General features: G+C 49.0%; 1 protein-coding gene across 1 annotated transcript in view; it reads left to right on the top strand.

Moving 5' to 3' along the window:
* Window positions 1–19963, top strand: part of LOC143696059 (uncharacterized) — a 186038-nt gene that overhangs the window by 59628 nt on the left and 106447 nt on the right. Inside the window, exon 3 of the mRNA XM_077191265.1 lies at window positions 7316–7477. Coding sequence (XP_077047380.1) covers window positions 7316–7477 — 162 coding nt within the window. The remainder of the gene's footprint in view (window positions 1–7315; window positions 7478–19963) is intronic.

Below are 19963 nucleotides of genomic sequence, written 5' to 3'. Positions count from 1 at the left end.
ACCCCAGCACCCCCTGGACCCCCACTCCTGCCTTCCACAGCCCCCACCCACCACCTTCCTCAACACCGGGGCCCGTGCACCCCCTTTCCTGGGCACAGGGACCCCCTGGACACCCCATTGTTATAAAATTGACTCAAAACGAGTAATTTCCAATCAAAGAATTTATTAATTATTGAAGCAGTTATACTACGTAAGCAAAGGCTCAGCGCTGGGCGACAGGGGAGTCTCCGCTCCACCTACTGCCGCCCCAACTAGTTTCTGATTCAGTCCTTTTATCCTCTCCATCCTTCAGGAGTCCATGTTATCTCGGAGTTCTCTGCGCCTGCACTGGTTGTTGCTAGGGGGTCATCCTTCTGTCTCCTGGTGGTCGGTGATAAAGGCTGCGGAGTCTTCCTCAGCCGCGTCTTCTTCACCCTATGTCCTTATTTGGTGACTTCTCCGTGGAAAATTACCAAAATCTTATGATTAACGCAATATGTGCCCTATCAAGCTTAAGCAAGCAAATGTCCTGCCTTGCAAACTGTGCCCTATCAAGCTTAAGCAAGCAAATGTCCTGCCTTGCAGACTGTTTATCTGCCCCTGCCCCTTCCCCAGCTTTTCCCTGGTCGTTATCTCTGTGAGTTATCTGTTTGTACCATTGGCTGGGTGGGACTATGTGTGGGCTCCTGCAACCCCTTCCCTGGTATCCTTGTAGCTCATATCTCATGAAGTAGTACAGAAATAGTCAGCAGACAACTCTTGTAACACACTGGTCTCTTTTTCATGACGAACAAAATGTAGTCCCTCATCTCAATTCCCCCCCATTTAATTATAGTAAAGTTTTCCCACCATTCTCCATTTGCTGTTTCCCTTTGCAGCTTCACCCTGCTTTTTTTAAAAAAAGTATTAACTATTTAAGAGTTAAAAGTATCACGGTTAAAGCTCTTCAATTTTGCAAAATGCAACATAAAGGCGAACATGGAAAAACCCTGACCAAAAATTGATTCTCACCCTTCTGTCCCAAACCTACCTGACAATATAAAGTAGGATTATTATAAAAAATGTTTCTCATGTTGTAATCTTATCACTGAAACTGTAGGGAAAACAAAAACTCTCCAAGAATCTCTTTAGTGTGAGAGAGTCAAGGCATTGCTTGGTTCTGGCCAGGATGTGCAACAGAAATACTTTCATCCACACATAGCCCGGCTGTGCAGAAAACATCATTCCATGACATGTCAGTTTTACTCGATTTTTCCTAAACTTTACGTAGTCTGAACCAATCTAAATCCACTGCTTTAATGTTCATTGCTTCCAAGTCGTGTAAGTTTTTAGTGTTTGGTTTCCTTTTAGACTCGGATTTCTTCCCCTCTGCTGTGAATTCCGCCCACACTCCTGGATTTCCTTCTCAGCCTTTTCCAGACCAGGTGTCTCCAGCTGTGCCGGGGGCAGTGTCTGGGGTAGCTGTTGGTTGCTGTTTGCTGCGGGGCGTTGATGTTTTGTTGCTGGTCGTTATCTCTGTGGGTGTCTTTTGGGCTATTCCCAGTCTGGTCGGATGTTAAACTCATCTCCATTGAGTGGTGGAGATGAGTTTAACATCCGAACAGACTGGGAACCCCTTAAATAAAACCTTTAAAATTTCTTTCCCAAAGGCAAACCTTTGAGTAGAGAAACCTTTCTGAGCAGAGAAATAAGATTTAAAAGAAGCAGGATGGGTACATTTTGCAGCAGTGCAGTCGCAGGCAGCCCAGAGTGTGGGTGTGAGTGAGCCCCAGGGTGGAATTGTGCCGCGGTGCTCCCCAGCAGCTGTGGCAGTGCAGGCCCAGCCAGCGCTGGAGCTGCAGCAGTGGCAGCGAGGCTTGGCCGCAGTGGCTGGAGGTGCCAGGGGAGGGTGGCCAGGATTCCCGAGGGTTTGAGCAGAGGATCTGTGGGCAGGCCCAGGGGCTTGGCCCGCTGTGGAGCCCTGGCTGCTGCTGCGTTGCCTTCAGGGCAGGCTCAGGGCGGCTCCCATGGTCCTGCTGCAGGCGGGAAGTGCAAATCTCCGGGGCTTCAGAGCCCCTGAGGCCAGGCTGAGGGGTCCCCCCGTGCTCAGCTGTGCTGGCGGCTGTTTCTGGCCTCAGGGACACTTGGCGTGGGCCCCTTGGCCACCAGTGGTGCTGCTTTGCACTCCTTAGGCAGGAGCCGATGGCCTGGCTGGGTGTTGGCAACAGCAAAGTCCCAGGGCAGGCTCTGTGCCAGCCCAGCTTCCTGGGGGAGAGATTCCACAGGAGACAGGATCCTGGCTACAGCCTGCCTTACATTTACATCCCTTATTTCCACCCTGCACTAGGTGGAGAATTGCCCAGGTAAGGAATTCCAGACATGAATTCCAAGGGAGATAATTGAATATCTGCCTTGGGTCTGGCTCTTTTTCTTGCCAAAGCCAATGGCAAAAGCTGTATCCATGGCATCTTGGTTTCTATCTCCGGCTTCCAAAGGTGTTTCTTTATTTCCCCATTCATTCTTTCTACCCAACCCGAGCTCTGGGCTTGCCAGGGGTTATGGAGGTCCCATTGTATTCCTAAAGCTGCCATAACCCCCTGAAGAGTCTTTCCTGTAAAATGAGTTCCCCATCTGAATCTATTGCTTCCACAATCCATTATCTTTGAATTATTTCTTTTAGAAATAGGTTAATAAGTGATCCAGTGCTTGCTGAAGCAGTCAGAATTGCTTTTGCCCCCCTGTTAGGTGCCATGGTGTCAGCAGAAGATTTTGAAGCCTTCCTGCTCAGGGCATTTCAGTGCCAGGCTCTTACAAGCAGCCACAGCTCCACGGGTTGAGCTGAGCATGGGGCGGTGACCTGCGCTTGGTCTGATTCCCCTTCCTTAATAACAGCCTGTCTTGTAGCTCTTTTCCCTCCTGCTGCCCTTGCAGAGCCATCCACAAACACATTGTCTCCCTCAGGCCAGGGAATGTCCCATCAATCTCTCCCAGCCTGGCTCGGGAGCTCTGTCCCTTGAGTGCAGTCCTGGGTTCCTTGCCAGCCCCTCTCCAGGCTGTTCAAACAGGAGGCTGGGTTAAACCCTTGCCCTGTCCTCAGTTCTGAATCCTCCTGTGCCACTGAACAAGTTTCATACTGTAATAACCGAGCCCTGCTCATCCATTTAGAGGCTCTTTTGGTTGTCAAAGCTTTAACTTGATGCCAGACTTGAACTCTAGGAGATCCTCCTGTTGTCATCAGTTTTCAGGCCTCTGCTCCCACGGAAGCTGTGGCTGCACAATTCTGCAGACAATGAGGCTGCTCTCTGGCCACTGGGTTAAACATTTTAGCACAAGAATTCCTTTGGCAAGACCCTGTTTAACGTCCACCTATAATTCAAATTCTTTTTCCCTGTCTGGAAGGCCCAGGCCACTCGCCTCAGTTAATCTTAATTTTAACACTTGAAAATTCTGTGTTTCCCCCTTGTGTCCATCCATCCAGTTTGTTGACTGGCAAGATAGGAGTGTTGTAGGGAGACACCCTTGGCTCCAAAAGCCCTGCCTTTAACAGGGACTCAATACCAGGCTGTGAGCCCTTCCTTCCCTCTCTTGGAACAGGGTAGTGCTTGTCCTGGTTGCTTTAATTTGTAGAGGCTCCATATCTAATTTTCTGTATTTCTCTGGGGCTGCCCACACTTCTGGGTTCACTTCAGCATAGGCCTTGTCAGACTTTAGACACAGAGGTACAACAGAACTAGCCTCTGTATCCCTTTTTACAGTATTAAAATCCAGCTCTCAAACTCCTTCCTAGTTAATTACAATCACAGGAGGAAGAAAAAGAAATTCATTTATTTCAAACCTATCCCCCACAGCTTCTAATAGTGGTTGAACAAATCATACCTGCTCATCTTTCCCACTCATTCCCTTAAAAATTAAAATATTCCTGTACTATTTTCCCCTTTAGGTCTAAGATTCAGAGCAGATTGAGAGGCCCCTGTGTCCATCAGAAAATGCCTCCTCTCAATGCAGACCCACCTGAATGTTCTCAAGGGCTCCAGTGTGGAGGGTCCCTGGTGTGATGGGAGCTGTGACAGCCCTGCCAATCCATGTCCATCACGGGCTGGACTTGCTGGTCCTGAGGGTGCTGCTGTCTCTGCTTGCAGTGTCCTTGTGCCCTGCAGCCGGAGCCCTGATTCCTTGCCAGGGGCTGTTTGGGTGGGCTGTGCCCTGCCGAGGAGGGCAATGCCTCTGCCGGGTGCTTGTGGCCGAGCCGTGCCCTGGGTGCTGGGGCCCCCTTGGGCCCTGGGGCTGATCCCTCAGGGGCTGTAGGAGCTCTGCCCTGGCCTTTGCCTTCAGCTTGGCCTTTTGCTGCTCCCTTCTTGCATTCACCTGCTGGGCCTTTGTGCCCAAGTGCTGCAGGGCCTTCTTCTGCCCCTCCTGCAGCCCCCCTCAGTGCCTGTGGGTGCTTGTCTTGCTTTACAAGACAGGCGTCTGCTTGGGAAGGCAGAAAAAGCCTCTCTTGGAATGGAGAATGCAAACCCCCTCCCTCTTAATTTTTAGGATAGTGAAATCAAGGGGCTCTCAGGCAAAGATATGGGATTAGGAATAACGGTTCTTTACTAGTGTGTATAATATAATAATAGTAGTGTGTATAAACAGCTCCGGCAGTGCCAACAAACAGAGCCCGGAGCCGGTCCCGGCCTTTCGGCCGCGGCGCTTTCCCCTTGGGTGCAGTTCCGGGCACGGCCGGCAGGGGCGCCGGTGGCTCCCGCGGGGCGGGGCAGCGCATCCCTGCCATGGGAACCTCTCTGAACGGCAATAGAGCAATCCCTTCATCTAACTCTTTCACTTTTTTACCTTCTGTAGCCTTTCTCCCGTGTTTTGGGAAAGAATTTGGAGAGGGCTGCCTTTTAACTGAGCTCCTAGTGTTTCGATAAGGTGCTTCCTGTAGAGAGAGGGCGTTTCCCTGAACAGCAGGAGCTGTGGTTACCAAGGGGACGTAACTCAGAGCAGGAGGGGTCAGGGGAGGATATCCCGCCGAGGCTCGGTCGGAGTGTGGGCAGGGTCTGCTGCCGGAATGGCCAGAGGGGGATCTTCCCGTGGAGGCCGAGCCGGAGCGTGGGCAGCCCCCACATGGCTTATGGCGGCTGATCCGGCAGCTCCCGGCAGAGAAAAGGCAGGTGGGAGACCCCGGCAGCAGCAGCGGCAGTGCCCAGCGCAGCTGGCACGGGCAGGGCAGCCGGGGATGGGATGGCTGGGACCCGCCCTCGGTGCGGTCGGCGCGGTGACCTCGGCCCACGCGGCAGGACAGAGCAACCCCATCTTGCCCAGCATGGCCGGCAGAGCGGCCGCGGGCCGGGCAGTGGGGCCAGGGCACACAAATTCACCGCCAGCGCCGGGGCAGGTGGAGCTGCCCTGGGCAGAGAGCCCGCACCTGGGATGGAAACCGGGGCAGGCGGAGCTGAGGCGGGCAGCGAGCCGGGACCCGGGACAGGCGCCTCGGCCGCCAACGGAGGGGGCAAGAGCTGCAGAGGATCCCACTCTCTTTCTGACTTTTCCTCTTGTTCCCCTCCCTTTCATTTCCCCTTTTTATTTTCTTGGTTTTTTCCTCGGGTGTTTTTGATACTTCAAAGATTTTTATTCCCCTAAAATCTCCTGTCTAACATATGGCATATTCTCTTTCTTCTAGATTAAATGGTTTTTTTTTCCAAATAAATCCAGAACCTAACAAATCTAAACTTCTGCTTGGATATTTTGAAATGGTCAACGAGCTAACTCATGACCTCCTAATGTTGTTTTTCTCATCACCTTTTTATTTATCCTTTGGCAAATTAAGCATCTTTCAATGACTTGCTTTGTTACACCAAAAATCCCAGTGCACCCAAAATTCCTTAAAAAATGATCACACAAAGCTTGAGTACGCCAGTGGGGTTTCTGATGCACGTTTTCTAATCTTTTCCTAGTAAGCACATTTTATTAAGTAATTGTCTTCCATGTAGAAGTTTCTATTTCCCTGATTTATCTTGTTCATTTCCTATCTTGTTTAATTCTTTTTTCTTGGCTTCCCTAAACTTTGGAATTTCCAGTTTTTCCTCGTTTGGAGTTAATATTAAAATAACTCTTTCAGCTCCATTTTCTGCTGCATCCTTAGCTTTGTGATCTGCCCCCAGTTTGCCCAGTTTGCCTCTCCTTTGGCCCGGGCCGGGTTCCCCCCGCCCGCAGCGGCTGGGAGCAGCCGAGAGCCCCGCGCTGCCCATGCCGACCTGGCCCGGCTCCATGGCCGCTGCTGCCGCGGGCTGCGAGGGCTGCGGGAACGGGGCACCGAGGGTGTGGCTGCTGCTGGGGGAGGAGGAGGAGGAGGGAAGGGCAGGGATGGAGGGGGAGTAGGAGGTGGGTAAGGGGGGAGGAGGGGGAGAAGGAATGGAAGGGGCGGGATGGAAAAGGAGCAGGAGGTGGGGATAAGACAGAGAGGAGGAGGAGGAGGGGGGATGGAAGAGGAGGAGCGGGAGGAGAAAGAGCAGTGAAGGAGGCGGGGTTAGAGGGCAGGAGGAGAGGGAGGTGGAGATAGGACAGAGGAGGAGCGGGAGGAAGAGGAAGAGGAGGGACAAAGGTGGATCAAGGCTGAGCTCAGGGAGCCACGCGGTCTCGATCCCTGCCTGAATTCGCAGCCCCCACCTGTGGGATCATCGCCCCCCCCCCCCATGGCTCCGGTGAGCGGGGAGGGGGAGCCCGGCCCGGATATTCCAGGGGTCCCTGGGTTGGGTTTTTGGGGGGATGTTTGGAGAATGAAGAAGTCCAAGGCTGAGCGGAAAAGGCCCCTCGGGGGGACATCGGGCGGTGGCGGTGGCGGCTGCCGGCAGAGGCAGCCTGGAGGAGCAGAGCCCTGTGTCCCCCAGGAGGCCAAAGTGGGGAGGCCAGAGAGGGGGGAGCGCCGCCATTGGCGGGAGCCTCAAGAGCCTGGAGAGGGGCAGGGGGGACTCCTTGGAGCCGCTGCAGCGCAGAGCAGAGAATGAGGGGAGAAGGGAGCCCGGGAGCCCAAAGAGCCCCGGCATCCCGAAATGGGGAGAGCCAAGAGGGGGCACTGCGTCCCCAGAGACGGCCTGGGGGGATCTCGATGCCCTTGCCTGTGGCACGGAGGCAAATCCCATGCTGTCCTTGTCCTTCCTTGCCCAGAGCAGGAGCTGAGCATGGAGAGCAGGGAGGACAAATGCCCGCGGCAGAACCTGGTGGCAGAGGCCGTTTTGAGCGGCTCCACGGCGCAGGAAGCCAACGGGGAGGAAAAGGCCCGGAGATGCCGCACGAGGAGGGGCTGCAAACGCAGATGGCGGGGATGTGAGGGGGAAAGAGGCAGCCTGGGCCGGAAAGGCGGCCGGAGATGGAGGCAGAGCTCGGAGCTGGTGCTCCATGAGCAGCTCCATGATGGGGAGAAGCCGCACACATGCGTGGAGTGTGGGAAGAGCTTCAGGTGGAACTCCGAGCTGATCAGCCACCAGAGGACCCACACTGGGGAGAGACCCTATGAGTGCTCCAAGTGCAGGAAGAGGTTTCAGACCAGCTCCAATCTCCTCCAGCACTATCGGATTCACACAGAGGAGAGGCCCTTCCAATGCCCCGACTGCAGGAAGGGATTCCAGCGCAACTGCACCCTCATCACCCACCGGCGCATCCACACTGGGGAGAGGCCCTACGAGTGTCCCCAGTGTGGGAAGAGCTTCTCCAGCAGCTCTCACTTGACCCGACACCAACGGAGGCACCGGTAAGGGAAGCCCTGCCAGTGCCCCGAGTGCGGGAAGAGCTTCGTGCGCTGCTGCAGCTCCATCCCCCACTGGAGGAGGCACTTTGGGCACAGCCCTGGTCACTCACATTCCCTGTGATCCATGTTGGGAACACACCTGCCTGCTTGTCCTTTGGTTTGGCCTGAATTTTTTTCTCTTCTCCATCTCTCTCTACTCCAGAAGCCAAGAGGGATGGATCTGTCCCCTCAAAACCACTCAAATTCCACTGAAAATAACTGAATTTTAACCCAAAAAGGCTCAATCCTACCTCAAATTCTTTGTTCCCTCCTCAAAAAACTCAATCCCATGCCAAACTCAATCCATTCCACAGCCACCAGGGTAAAATGGGGTTAGAAGGGGACTGGGAGAAGTGGGATCTCAATTTGGAGCAGTGGGATGGGGATTGTGTGGGCCTGGGTGTGTGGGATGTATTTGATAGCAAATAAAACTTTCAGAGTTACTGATTTCTGTCCTGTTCATTTTCAGTCATTTCTGTTTGCAGAGTGCCACCTTTTCATCTGATTCAATTCCTATAAAAATCCCATTTTTTAAATCATCTAACCCAAACAATCCAAAAATCATTATCAAAATAAAACCACCCGCACACAATTAATGTTTTAAAAATAATTTTAATTTTTCAAGAGTACTTAAGGATGTTATTAAAGTTTAATTGTTTGGTTGAAATGTCTGAGAAATTATAGTGGTGTTTGGTCTTGTGTTTAGTGTATTTGTAATATGAATTGTTTACTAAGATCTGTTAGATTGCATGGTAGTTTCTTTAGATATTTTTCATCTGAAGTACTTTAGTCATCGAGTTCTTGGAACGTAAACTAGTTTGGGGGAAAAGTTTGCTGTGCATGAGGGTCTGTGAATATGCCCCAGGCTGATGTAAGGGGAAAGGTATTTCAGGGGATCCCCGAAGGTAACAGGGTGCTCCTGCCTGAGCGCCAAGATGCACCCGGCCGTAATAACCTTTGCTCCATGGTCCTGGTCTCCCATTAAACTTTTATTAAAGTCCCTTATTAACCTGTTTACATTTTCACAGGAGAGTGAACGTGTTTTTCACAGGCAGCTTCACAGAAACTGGAACACGTGGGGGTTCCCAGGAGTGGGCACCGCTGATCCAGGGCATGGAGGCGCTGCCTGCAATCGTCCATAACCGCCCATAAGGAGCCTCCAGGGCTTTACCCTCCATGAGCTGCAGCAGACCTGTCGGGAAAGGTGACAAGAGCCCGTGGAATGGTCCTTGTTGCAGGCAGATTGGCCACTTGCAGCTCTTCAAAACTCCCTCCCGTGAAAAATGAAAAAACTTCAGCCATTCAAAAGTGTGAAAAATGCGTTCACTCTCCTGTGAAAATCTAAAAAGTTTAATAAGGGACAATGGGAGACCAGGACCATGGAGCAAAGGTTATTACAGCCGGGTGCATCTTGGCACTCAGCCAGGAGCACCCTGTTACCTTCAGGGATCCCCTGAAATACCTTTCCCCTTACATCAGCCTGGTGCATATTCATAGAGCCTCATGCACAGCAACTGGGAAGGGTTTAACACTTTACTGGGTATATTAGTGTTCAGAAACACATAATCACCAGAATGATTATATGCAGGTGCTTTTATTGAAGAGCTCTGGGTGTCAGGGGTACCAACCCAAATCTGACTCCGACATGGGTTTGGGATGAACATGTTTTTATATTCTATCCTTATATAACGTTCATGTTAATGATTAAACTTCAATTGTTCTATTGTATACATAGATTTCAGCCAAGCATGGGCTCCTCATGGCCCCCCTCAAACTTCTAACATAGTTTCTCATGATTCTTCTTATGATTAAACAATAATTATATTTAATTACTAAACAATCATCACATCTAACAATTATATCATTTATCATGTTCTGCTTACGCAGGTGCAATTTCACATGATCTGGCAAGCACAAAGCCTAACATTTTCAGAGTCTATTTTTGACATTTTTCCAGGGCCCCACTATCATTCTCCCCCCTTTGAAAGCATTTTCACTTCACTATAGGTGTAAATGTTTTCACTTGATACAGTCCTTTATTTCTCAATTTATTCTTGACATTCTTCAAGTCCATGGTTGATGTAAACGTTGTCGTGGATGCTGTCACGAACTGGAGAACCAGAAGATGGTGGGCGTGGATCTCGTGTCAGAGCCTTTATTATCTTCTGGTTCCAGGACGTTTTCTTCTGTATCTCTCCTTTCAAGATGCTGTGAACTAACCAAATTGCTAAGAATACAATTAGTAAGATTATCACACTCTCAATGATAGATTTAATCCATCAACTCACATTCCACCCTAGCCCTTTAAAGATTTTGCCTAGCCAGGTCGTAGTCAAATCCTTTTGCTCTTCTTGTGCTTCATGCTCTCTTTGTTTCAACTGATTGATGTCACATTCTACATCTGCAGTTACATTTGGGATGTGAACGCAGCAATGACCAACTTGTCCCTTTAAAAATCCACATACTCCATGCTCTTTCAGGAGTAACAAATCTAAGGCTAATCGATTTTGTAAAGTCATTTTTGTGGTGGCTTGTAATTGTACGTTTAATTCTTTAAATCCTTCCCGGGTGACTCTTGCCAGTCTATCTACCTGACCTGTAAGTTTGTACAGCATCTTCTACTCTGATAGTTTGCTGTAGGACCAAGCAAAGACTCTCGGGCCCACCCAAATTTCACTCCACCAGAGGGTTCTTGCCAAGTGTCATCTGGATTTTCATTGTCTAGAACTTCTCATCTTGCTCTTATCTGCACAAGTTCATGTTTTCTGTTAAATGGGGACTTTTTCCAAATTGGACATGAGGTTGGGAGGCCTAAAGTAATTTCCTTTACTTTCCCATCTACAGGCAGATGTGTTGTCCAGGTGCCATCGCTTGCTGCCCATACAAATTGTCCTGGACCTCGGACTGTACTCCTGGTACATCCTACAGCTGCTTTATAATTCCCTCTGCCTTGTTTATGTTTGATCCCTCTGCAAGCACAGCCAGTTTGTAGGGCTATTGCCAGGGGTGGCATCTGCTTTAACTCTGCATCATCAGAAGTGCAGTCATAAGTTTTATTACATGCCCACCAACTTACTTTGTCTGCCCTCGTTCTGCTACTGGTGGCAGTGTTTGTTACTGCTGGATCTGTTTCATTCTCGGGGCCTTCCCACTTAATGCACCAAGGGGTGTTTGCCATACATTGGAATCTTTGAAGGATACTCACAGACCACGCACTGTCCCAAGGCTCTGTCTGATCTTTCTGATCCTTGGCCTCACACTTCCATACCAGAGTGGTTTCTGTAACGTTTTCTGTAATCTTTTTATAGTGTGGCAAATAGCATTGCCATTGTGTGATGCCTGCTGATTCTCCCATAGGGGTTCCTAGTGTGCCATCACTTAGAATACAGTCTTTCTGGCCCATGGGTCTCATCCATGTTCCTATTTTCTCCCAAGTTTCCTTGACTACTTGCCTCGACTCAGGTACCTGTTTGCATGGAATTGTTTTGTTGTTTTGTATTTCAGGTAGTTTTGATGTTATGATTCCCCAATTTACTGGGTCTCCTGCTGCCCTTTGGTATTGGCAGACAGGCAGTTATTCTACAGGTGTTTTGCATTTTGGCAAAGTCTTTGACTAATCCAATCATTACATTCTCAGCCCAAACTGCATTAGAAACCTTTATCACCTGTGTTTCTGCTTGTACCTCTCTCTTCATTCTAGAATGAAGAGTGGTTAGTTGATCTTTTTGCATTCCACATCCCAAAGACATTAATGACCATAACATTGGCACAATTACTGATAGCATTCTCAAAGTGATTAAACACATCTTATCTGCAGCCTTGTTGGTTCCACAGTTTACACAGGCCGTGATCCAGGATGGATTTTCTTCACTCGGGTGTAGTGAATCCAGGGGTCCACGCCGGCTACTTTGGCTGCTGTAAAGGTGGTCAGCAGTACCTGGTGGGGCCCACTCCACTTTTCTTTCAGCGGTTCTTCGTTCCAGTTCTTGATGTACACCTTGTCTCCTGGATGTATGTTATGAACTGGGTTCTCGAGAGTCAGCGGTCTATTCCACACGAGGATGCTCCGGAGCCGAGCTAAAGTTTTCCCGAGAGACAGAACATAATTATACACTTCCTGCTTTCCTGTGATGTGCACATTAGGGTTAGGCTCAGGAGATTCATATGGTTTCCCATGCAATATCTCATAAGGACTGACTGACATCCCACTCCTAGGCTTTATCCGAATCCTCAACAGTGCTATTGGCAAAGCCTGGGGCCACTGCAATGTGGCTTCTTGGCATATTTTACTGATTTGCCTCTTTAGTGTCTGATTCATCCTCTCTACCTGTCCACTCGACTGGGGTCTCCACGGTGTGTGGAGGTCCCAAGTTATCCCCAGCAATCTACTTACCTCTCTTACTACTGTAGCTATGAAATGGGGCCCCCTATCTGATGATACCCTAGGGGTACCCCGAACGTGGGAATAATCTCCTGTAGTAACCACTTTACTGTTTCCTTTGCTTGGTTGGTGCGACAGGGAAGGGCTTCTGGCCACCCAGAGAATGTGTCAACCCCCACTAACAGGTATTTGTATCCTCGAGTTCTTGGCAGTTCTACAAAATCTACCTGCCAATAGTCTCCTGGCTCTATTCCTATCCGAATTCTTCCTAGCTGTGCCTGTCGCCAGCCACTGGATTGTTTTTCAAGCAGATATCGCACTTTGACATTACTGATTTTGCCATTGTTAACATCTGTACTGAAATTAAACTCTGCTTTAGCAATTTTACCAATGCCTCTGCTCCCCAGTGACATTCATTATGTTTAATTTGTACAACTTCTCTCATTATCAAGGGGGTACCACTATCTGTCCTTGTGCAGTCACATACCATCCCTCTGAATTCTTTTGTGCATTTAGCAAACGTGCCAGTCTCTCATCTTCTACTGAATATTTTGGTTCTGGAGGCAAATTGAATTGGGATACATTAAGCTTTAAAGGTATCAATGCCATTGTTGTTTGCACCTCTCGAGCAACCTGTCGGGCTGCCCAGTCTGCCTTTCGATTTCCCTCACAGATTTTGGAGTTTCCTGATTGCTGTGCTTTGCAGTGTATGATTGCCACTTGTTTAGGTTTTTGTACTGATTTTATCAATTGCAGGACTGCATCCTGATGTTTAATGTGCATACCCAGAGAAGGACAATAGTCCTCTTTCTTTCCACAGTGCTCTGTGTACATGCACCACTCCAAAAGCATATTTTGAGTCAGTCCAGATATTTGCCTTTTTCCCTTCACTTAATTCCAGGGCCCTGGTTAAGGCAACCAGTTCTGCCTTCTGGGCAGATGTATTTGGTGGTAATGCCTTTGCCTCCACTGCTGTACTGACTGTTGTTACCGCATACCCAGCGTATCTGGTTCCGTTTTCCACGAAGCTGCTCCCATCTGTAAACAGCTCCCACTCTGGCTGCTCTAGTGGGACGTCTTTCAGGTCTTCTCTTGCTGAGTAGGTGTACTCTATTACCTCCACACAGTCATGCTCTAATGGGCCTTCTTCAGTTGTGGTACCTAGGAACAAAGCTGGATTCAAAAGGTTAGTTGTTTTTAATGTGACATCATCCTGCTCAGTCAGGACTACCTGTAATTTCATCATCCTGCTTGGGGATAGCCAATGGCCCCCCTTCTGCTCTAAGACAGTGGTTACCATGTGTGGTACATTGACATCTATGTGCCTTCCCATCGTGAGCTTCCTGGCTTCTTGTATCAGCATCACAGTGGCTGCGACTGCCCGCAGACATGGAGGCCACCCGGCACTTATGCTGTCAAGTTGTTTGGAAAAGTAGCCCAGCGGCCTTTTCCAGCTTCCCAGACCTTGGGTCAGGACTCCTAGTGCTAGGCGCAGCCTTTCATGGACAAACAGCTGAAAATCTTTAGACAGATCAGGTAACCCTAATGCTGGAGCAGTTGTCAGTGCTTCCTTTAATTTTAGGAAGGCTTCTTTCTGCGGCTTGCCCCAGGTGAATGGCTGCATCTTCTGAGCTTCACACAGGGGTTTCACAATCAGTCCATAGTCCATGATCCACAGGCGACACCATCCTGCCATCCCGAGGAAGACTCGCAGCTCATGTAGATTCTGGGGCTCTGGAATAGCACAAATAGCTTGGATACGGTTAGTGCCTAGTTTTCATTGCCTTTGTGAAATTTCACATCCCAGGTAGATCACAGTCTGTGATTTGGGCAATTTGTGCCTTTCCTCTGGATACTTTATAACCTCCCATTCCCAGGGAATTTAAAATCTCAATGGTTACCTTTATACAGGTTGCTTTTCTTCTGTAGCTATTAGTATATCATCAACATACTGCAACAACAGGTATTGGTCTCTTGGTACTTGCCCACTCTCGGTCCAAATCTCCAGCTCCTTTGCCAGTTGGTTTCCAAATAGGGTCGGCAAGTTCTTATATCGTGTGCAGGTGAGCTGGGTCTTTCTCCCATTCCCTGGGTTTTCCCACTCACAGGTAAACAGTTTCCTACTTTCTTTGTCAAGGGGGATGCAGAAAAAGGCATCTTTTAAATCAATTTCAGTAAACCACTTATATATCTCTTTTACGGATCTTAGCAGTGTGTAAGGATTTGTTACCACTGGAGAAATGTCCTTTGTTATTGTATTTATTGCTCTCAAATCCTGCACTAATCTATATTCACCATTTGGCTTCTTTACTGGAAATATTGGTGTAGTAAATTCTGATTCACATTCTTCTAAAATTCGGTATTTCAAGAATTTCTCAAAAATCTTTACTATTCCTTGCCATGCTTCTGGTTTTATGGGATAGTGTTTGACTTGTAGAGCCCTCGCCCCTTCTTTTAACTCTACATGCACTGGTTGTGCCAATTTAGATTTCCCTGGTATATCTGTCTCCCATACAGAGGGAATCACTGCATCTCCTACCTCCCTAGGGGTAGAGGGAACAGGTTTTTCTTTGATCATTAATATCTGTCCCGTCTTTGATTCAGATATTTTCAGTATAAGTTCTCCATTTTCAAAGGTTATTACCGCATCAAGTTTCTCTAGCAAATCTCTCCCTAAAAGCGGAATTGGACACTCAGGTACGTATAGGAATTTGTGTGTTATAACTTTGTTCCCAAAACACAAATCTAGGGGTTGCAAGAATGGCCGTTTTTCCTCTTTCCCTGTAGCACCGACTATTGTTGTTTGCTTGTCCCCAATTTGTCCTTGCAAATCATTCAATACCAAGTAAGTAGCTCCTGTATCTATTAGAAATTTGACCTCTTTATGTCCTAATTGTTTATTTATAACAGGTTCCTTAACTTGTTCTACTGGCTCTGTGTCTAGTCAGCCAGTATACTCCCCCAAAACCATCCCCTTGGTAACCTGCTGGCACTGATTGCCCTGGTGAAACTGGTTGTTCAAGTCTGGACATTGTCTCTTCCAATGCCCCTCCCGCTTGCAATACGCACATTGATTTAGGTTTGACCCCTGCCTGACTGGTCTCCTATTTTGACTATTCCTGTTACATCCCCTGAAATTTGGGTTCCCTTTTCCTTGTATTACTGCCAACAGATTCTGCTGCTGCCTTTTACTCGCTTGTCTTTCGCGATTGTTATATACCTTCCAGGCTACCTCAAGTAGCTTATCCAAATTCCTTCGTTCTTCCCCTTCTAATTTTGCAATTTTCTATGAATATTGTCCTGTGACTGGCCCAAGAATATGAGAGCGAGCTGAACCTTTGCTTGTGCTGTGTCCATTTGGAGATCTGTATATTTTCTTGCTACCTCCTTAAGCCTCTCCAAAAACGCAGTGGGAGATTCCTTCCTGTCGAACTTTGTATAGTTTAGACCAATTTATAGTTTTGGGCACAGCATTCTGAACTCCTATTTGGATCCACTCTTGATATTTCCGTAGTCTCCCCATACCGCAAAATAAATTAGGGTCCCAATTTGGATCCTCAATTGGGAAATTCTCATCTAAATTCCCTGTTACGAATCCATTTCTGATGTTCTGTCTTACCCTTTCTTTGGCTGCCTTAAGTACCGTCTCTTTCTCAGTAGAATCCATCAAAGTATCTAATATTAATATATTAGATATATTAATATATTATATATAGATATATATTAGATATATTATTATACTATATATAATTTTATATATATATAATATTATTATACATATTATTGTATGTCATCCCAGTCAGGATTTTGAGGTTTTTATAACCATTTTCAATACTCATGCCATTTTATCAGGATTTTCTCTATGAATTCTGGCTGATTGTTTCCAAATAACTAAATCTGCAGGAGAGAAAGGCACTTTTATAAATACTGGCCCTTCCACTCCTACACTTTGTCGCAAGGGGGCAATTACAATCCATTTTTGTCTGCCTATGTCTTTTCTATCCATAACTGGGGCAAGGTTAGACCGACTCCTGGTTCTGTGGGCTACCCCATCGTTGATTCTCTCTCTCTCCTTCCTGCCACAGTTAGGTTTTGCTCATCTTCCGAGGAAGAGGGATCAGGTGACGATGGGAGAGGAGAATAAAGAGGGAAGGGTGTACTAGACGAGACCGGTTCAGGACTAGGTGGGGTAGGAGCAGGCAGTGGGATAGGGACAGATGGAACAGGTGGGATAGGGTTAGGTTCTCTTGTTCCTATTGGAGCTACCTGTAAATCAATATCTGTATAATTTTCCCTACTCAGGCTTTCTTTCAACGCCAAGTGTTCTAAACAACGTTCCTCACAAACCCCACACTTATTGCTTGCAGATGTTTTAACCATCATTAATCCACATTCATCCTGCCATTCTGGCTTTGCCCGTAAATAGAAAAACAAATCAACATACGGAACCTCATCCCATTTTCCTTCTTGTTTACAAAACGACATAAACTGCGAAATAGTGTTATATTGCAGAGTCCCGTATTTTGGCCATTTTTCACCATACTCCAAGGCATATCCTGGCCACCATGTATTACAATAATCAATCAACTTGGCTTTACGTAATTCTTCCCCAAAATTACCCTGTTTCCAATGTGCTAATAAGCACCCCAAAGGAGAACTTTGCGGGATAGAGGTGTTGCTGCCCAAAATCCCTTTCAGTTTCTCCATTCCAAATATACCACAAATTGCCGAACCCGCAACGCTCTCGCGATTGTCTTATGGGACGGCGCCTGGGCTTGTACCAGCAGAAATTCCTTTAGCCCAACCAAGCGTAGCTTTCGCTGCGTCTCATTGGCAGGCACCCAAACCAAAGTAAAAAGCACCTTACCTTTCTCCCGGGGACGTGGCGAGCGGCAGAAGCGGTCGCGGCCGATCGAGCTCCCCGAGAATCCCTCGGTGCCGGCTGGAGCGCGGTCGAGTCGCGAAACTCGCTCAGCAGCACCCGCAGGGTCCCATCCGGGGTCGCCAAAATGTTAGCGTTCAGAAACACATAATCACAGAAGCGATTATATGCGGTGCTTTTTATTCAAGAGCTCTGGGAATCGGGGTAGTTTCCACCCAAATCTGATTCCGACCATACATTCGAGGTGAACGTGTTTTATCCTCTATCATTACATAACCTTCATGTAATTATTAAACTTAAATTGTTCTATTGTATACACAGATTTCAGCTAAACATAGCCCCCTTTAAATTTCCAACAGAGTTTCTCACAATTCTTCTTATGGTTATAGAATAATTATATTTAATTACTAAAAAATCACCACATCTAACAATTATATCTTTTATCATACTGCTTACACAGGTGCAGTGACCTGAGAAAACACAAAGCCCAATATTTTCAAAGACTATTTTTAACATTTTCCAGGGCTCCACTATCACTTTTATTTCTTGTAGGAAAAAACCCTCCATCTCAACCAGGCACTCATGGCCAAAACTGGGCAACTGCCTCTGCAATTCCTTATATCCAAGGATAGCTCCCAGACAAAAGCTGCCAGCACTGACAAGTCTGGCTTGCCCTGGCTTCCTGAGGGCTGGCCCTCATCTGCCTCTGAAACACTGGGGCTGGGTGCTTTCCTTCCTTATAAAAAGAACTCTTCTTCCTGTCCAGGCACCCACAGCCAACACTGAGATTGCACCTCCAAAATGCCCAATGTCCAAGGAAAGCCCCTAGACAAAAGGTGCCAGGAGAGACAGGGCTGGCTGGCTTGGCCTGAGGGTGGCCACCTCTCATCTTCTTCCTAAACACTTGGACTTTGTGCTTTACTTTCCTATGGGCAAAACCACCCATCTTGACCATGGCCAAAACTGGGATTCCCCCTCCAAAACTCCGTACATCCAAGGATTGCTCCCAGGTGAAAGCTGCCAGGACAGACAGGTCTGGCTGCCCTTGGGCTCCTGGGGGTGCCGCTCCCCTGCTGTCCAAACACTGGGGCTGGGTGCTTTCCTTCCTATGGAAAAGAACCGTCCTTCTTATCCATGCAGAAAGGGCCGAAACTGGGGTTCCACCTCCCAAATTCCCGATATCCAAGGGTTGCTTTCAGACAAAAGCTGCCAGGACAGAGAGGTCTGGCTGGCCTTGGCCTCTGATGGCCGCCTTTCATCTGCCCCTGAGACACCACCGGTGTTCTGTGCTTTCTTTCCTATGGAAAAGAACCATCCTTCTCCTCCAGTGTCCATGTCTGAAATTGGGATTCCACCTCTGAAATTCTCAATATCCAAGGGTTGCTCCAGTACCGTCAAGGCTGGCTGGCCTTGGCCTCTGGTGGCTGCGCCTGCAACAGTGGGGCTGGGTTCTTTCCTTCCCATGGAGATCCCTGGGACACTGTGGGGACCTCATGGAACCAAGGGGATCATTGTGGCCCCACTGGAGCCCATGGAACCAAGGGGATCATTGTGGCACCACTGGAGCCCAGGGAACCTAGGGGATCATTGTGGCCCCACTGGAGCCCAGGGAACCAAGGGGCCATGGTGACACAGAGGGGCTCCATGGACCCAGAGACCATTGTGGCTCTGTGGGGCCTGATGGAAGCATGGAGACCATTCCAACCTTCAGGGCCTGGTGTCACCAAGGGGACATTATGACACCTCAGGGCCCCATGGAAGCAAGGGACCATTGGGACACTGTGGGGCCCCATGGAACCCAGGGAACATGGAACAGCTCTGGCTGGCTTGGCCTCCCAGGGGCCACCTGACAGCTCTGGCTGATCTTGGCATGTCAAGGGCTGCCTCTCATCAGCTCCTGGAGCACTGGGGCTCTCTGCTTTCCTTGCTATGGAAAAGAGCTGTCTGACTTTCCAGATGGTCATTGTCAAAATGGGTACTCTGCCTAAAATACTTTCTATTTGCAAGGGTATCTCACCAAACAAAACCTGCCAGGTCTGGCTGGCCGTGGCCTCTGGTGGTCACCTCTCATCTGCCCCTGAAACACTGGGACTCTGTTCCTTCATTCCTATGGAAAAGAACCGGCCTTCTTGTCCAGGGACCATGGCCAAAATTAGAATTTGGCCTCCCAAATTCTGTATATCCAAGGATTGCTCCCAGACAAAAGTAGCCCGGGCAGACAGGTCTGGCTGGCCCTGTCCTCTGGTGATTTCTTTAGACCCTCAGCCGAATGTTTTCATTTGGAAACACTTTGGAGAGGGCCCAGAGATGTCCCAAGGAGTGGGGGTTTGGAGGCCTTGGGCCCATGAGCACTGTATAGGGACAAAGGAGCTCTGTGCTCAGTGGGGTGGAGACTGAGGACAGTGGAGCAGAGCCATGAGAGTGTTTAAAGAGCGATTTCAGGGATGGTGGATCCTTTTGACATAGTGGAAAACAGTCAGAGAGAGACAGAATCAACGCCAAGTGCAGCTGGGGAGGCCCAGAGTGGCTGCAGGAGAAAGGAATTTCCCTGTCAGGGCAGGGCTGTGGTGCAGCACGTCCTCAGCAGGAGCCTGGAGCAGCCCCAGGCTTTGTGTGGGCAGGCAGGGGCAGGCAGGAGGCAGAGCTGTCAGCAAAGGAAGGGCCCAGCCAGGTGGGGCAGCCTGGGGATGCCGAGAGCCTGCAGGGACAGAGGCCAGGGCAGGGACACCGTGGGACAGCCTGGGCTGCACAGGGCACAGGGATGGGCAGCAGCTGCAAGACAGCCCTGACAGAGCCAACCTGGGCAGCGCTTTGGCCATGGCTGCTGGCCCTGGGCCTGAGCCAGGAGGGGACAAGTGACCCTTGCAGGCCTTGCAGGCCGTGTGACACCACGAGGGCTTTGTGACGTCACAGGGGTTGTGTGACATCACAGATGGCTGTCTGAGGTCCCTGGGTAGGTCACTCTGCCCCGGCC

Source organism: Agelaius phoeniceus, chromosome 28 (genome assembly GCF_051311805.1).
Source record: "Agelaius phoeniceus isolate bAgePho1 chromosome 28, bAgePho1.hap1, whole genome shotgun sequence".
Classification (NCBI taxonomy): Eukaryota; Metazoa; Chordata; class Aves; order Passeriformes; family Icteridae; genus Agelaius; species Agelaius phoeniceus.
This window is presented reverse-complemented; position numbering and strand designations above follow the sequence as displayed.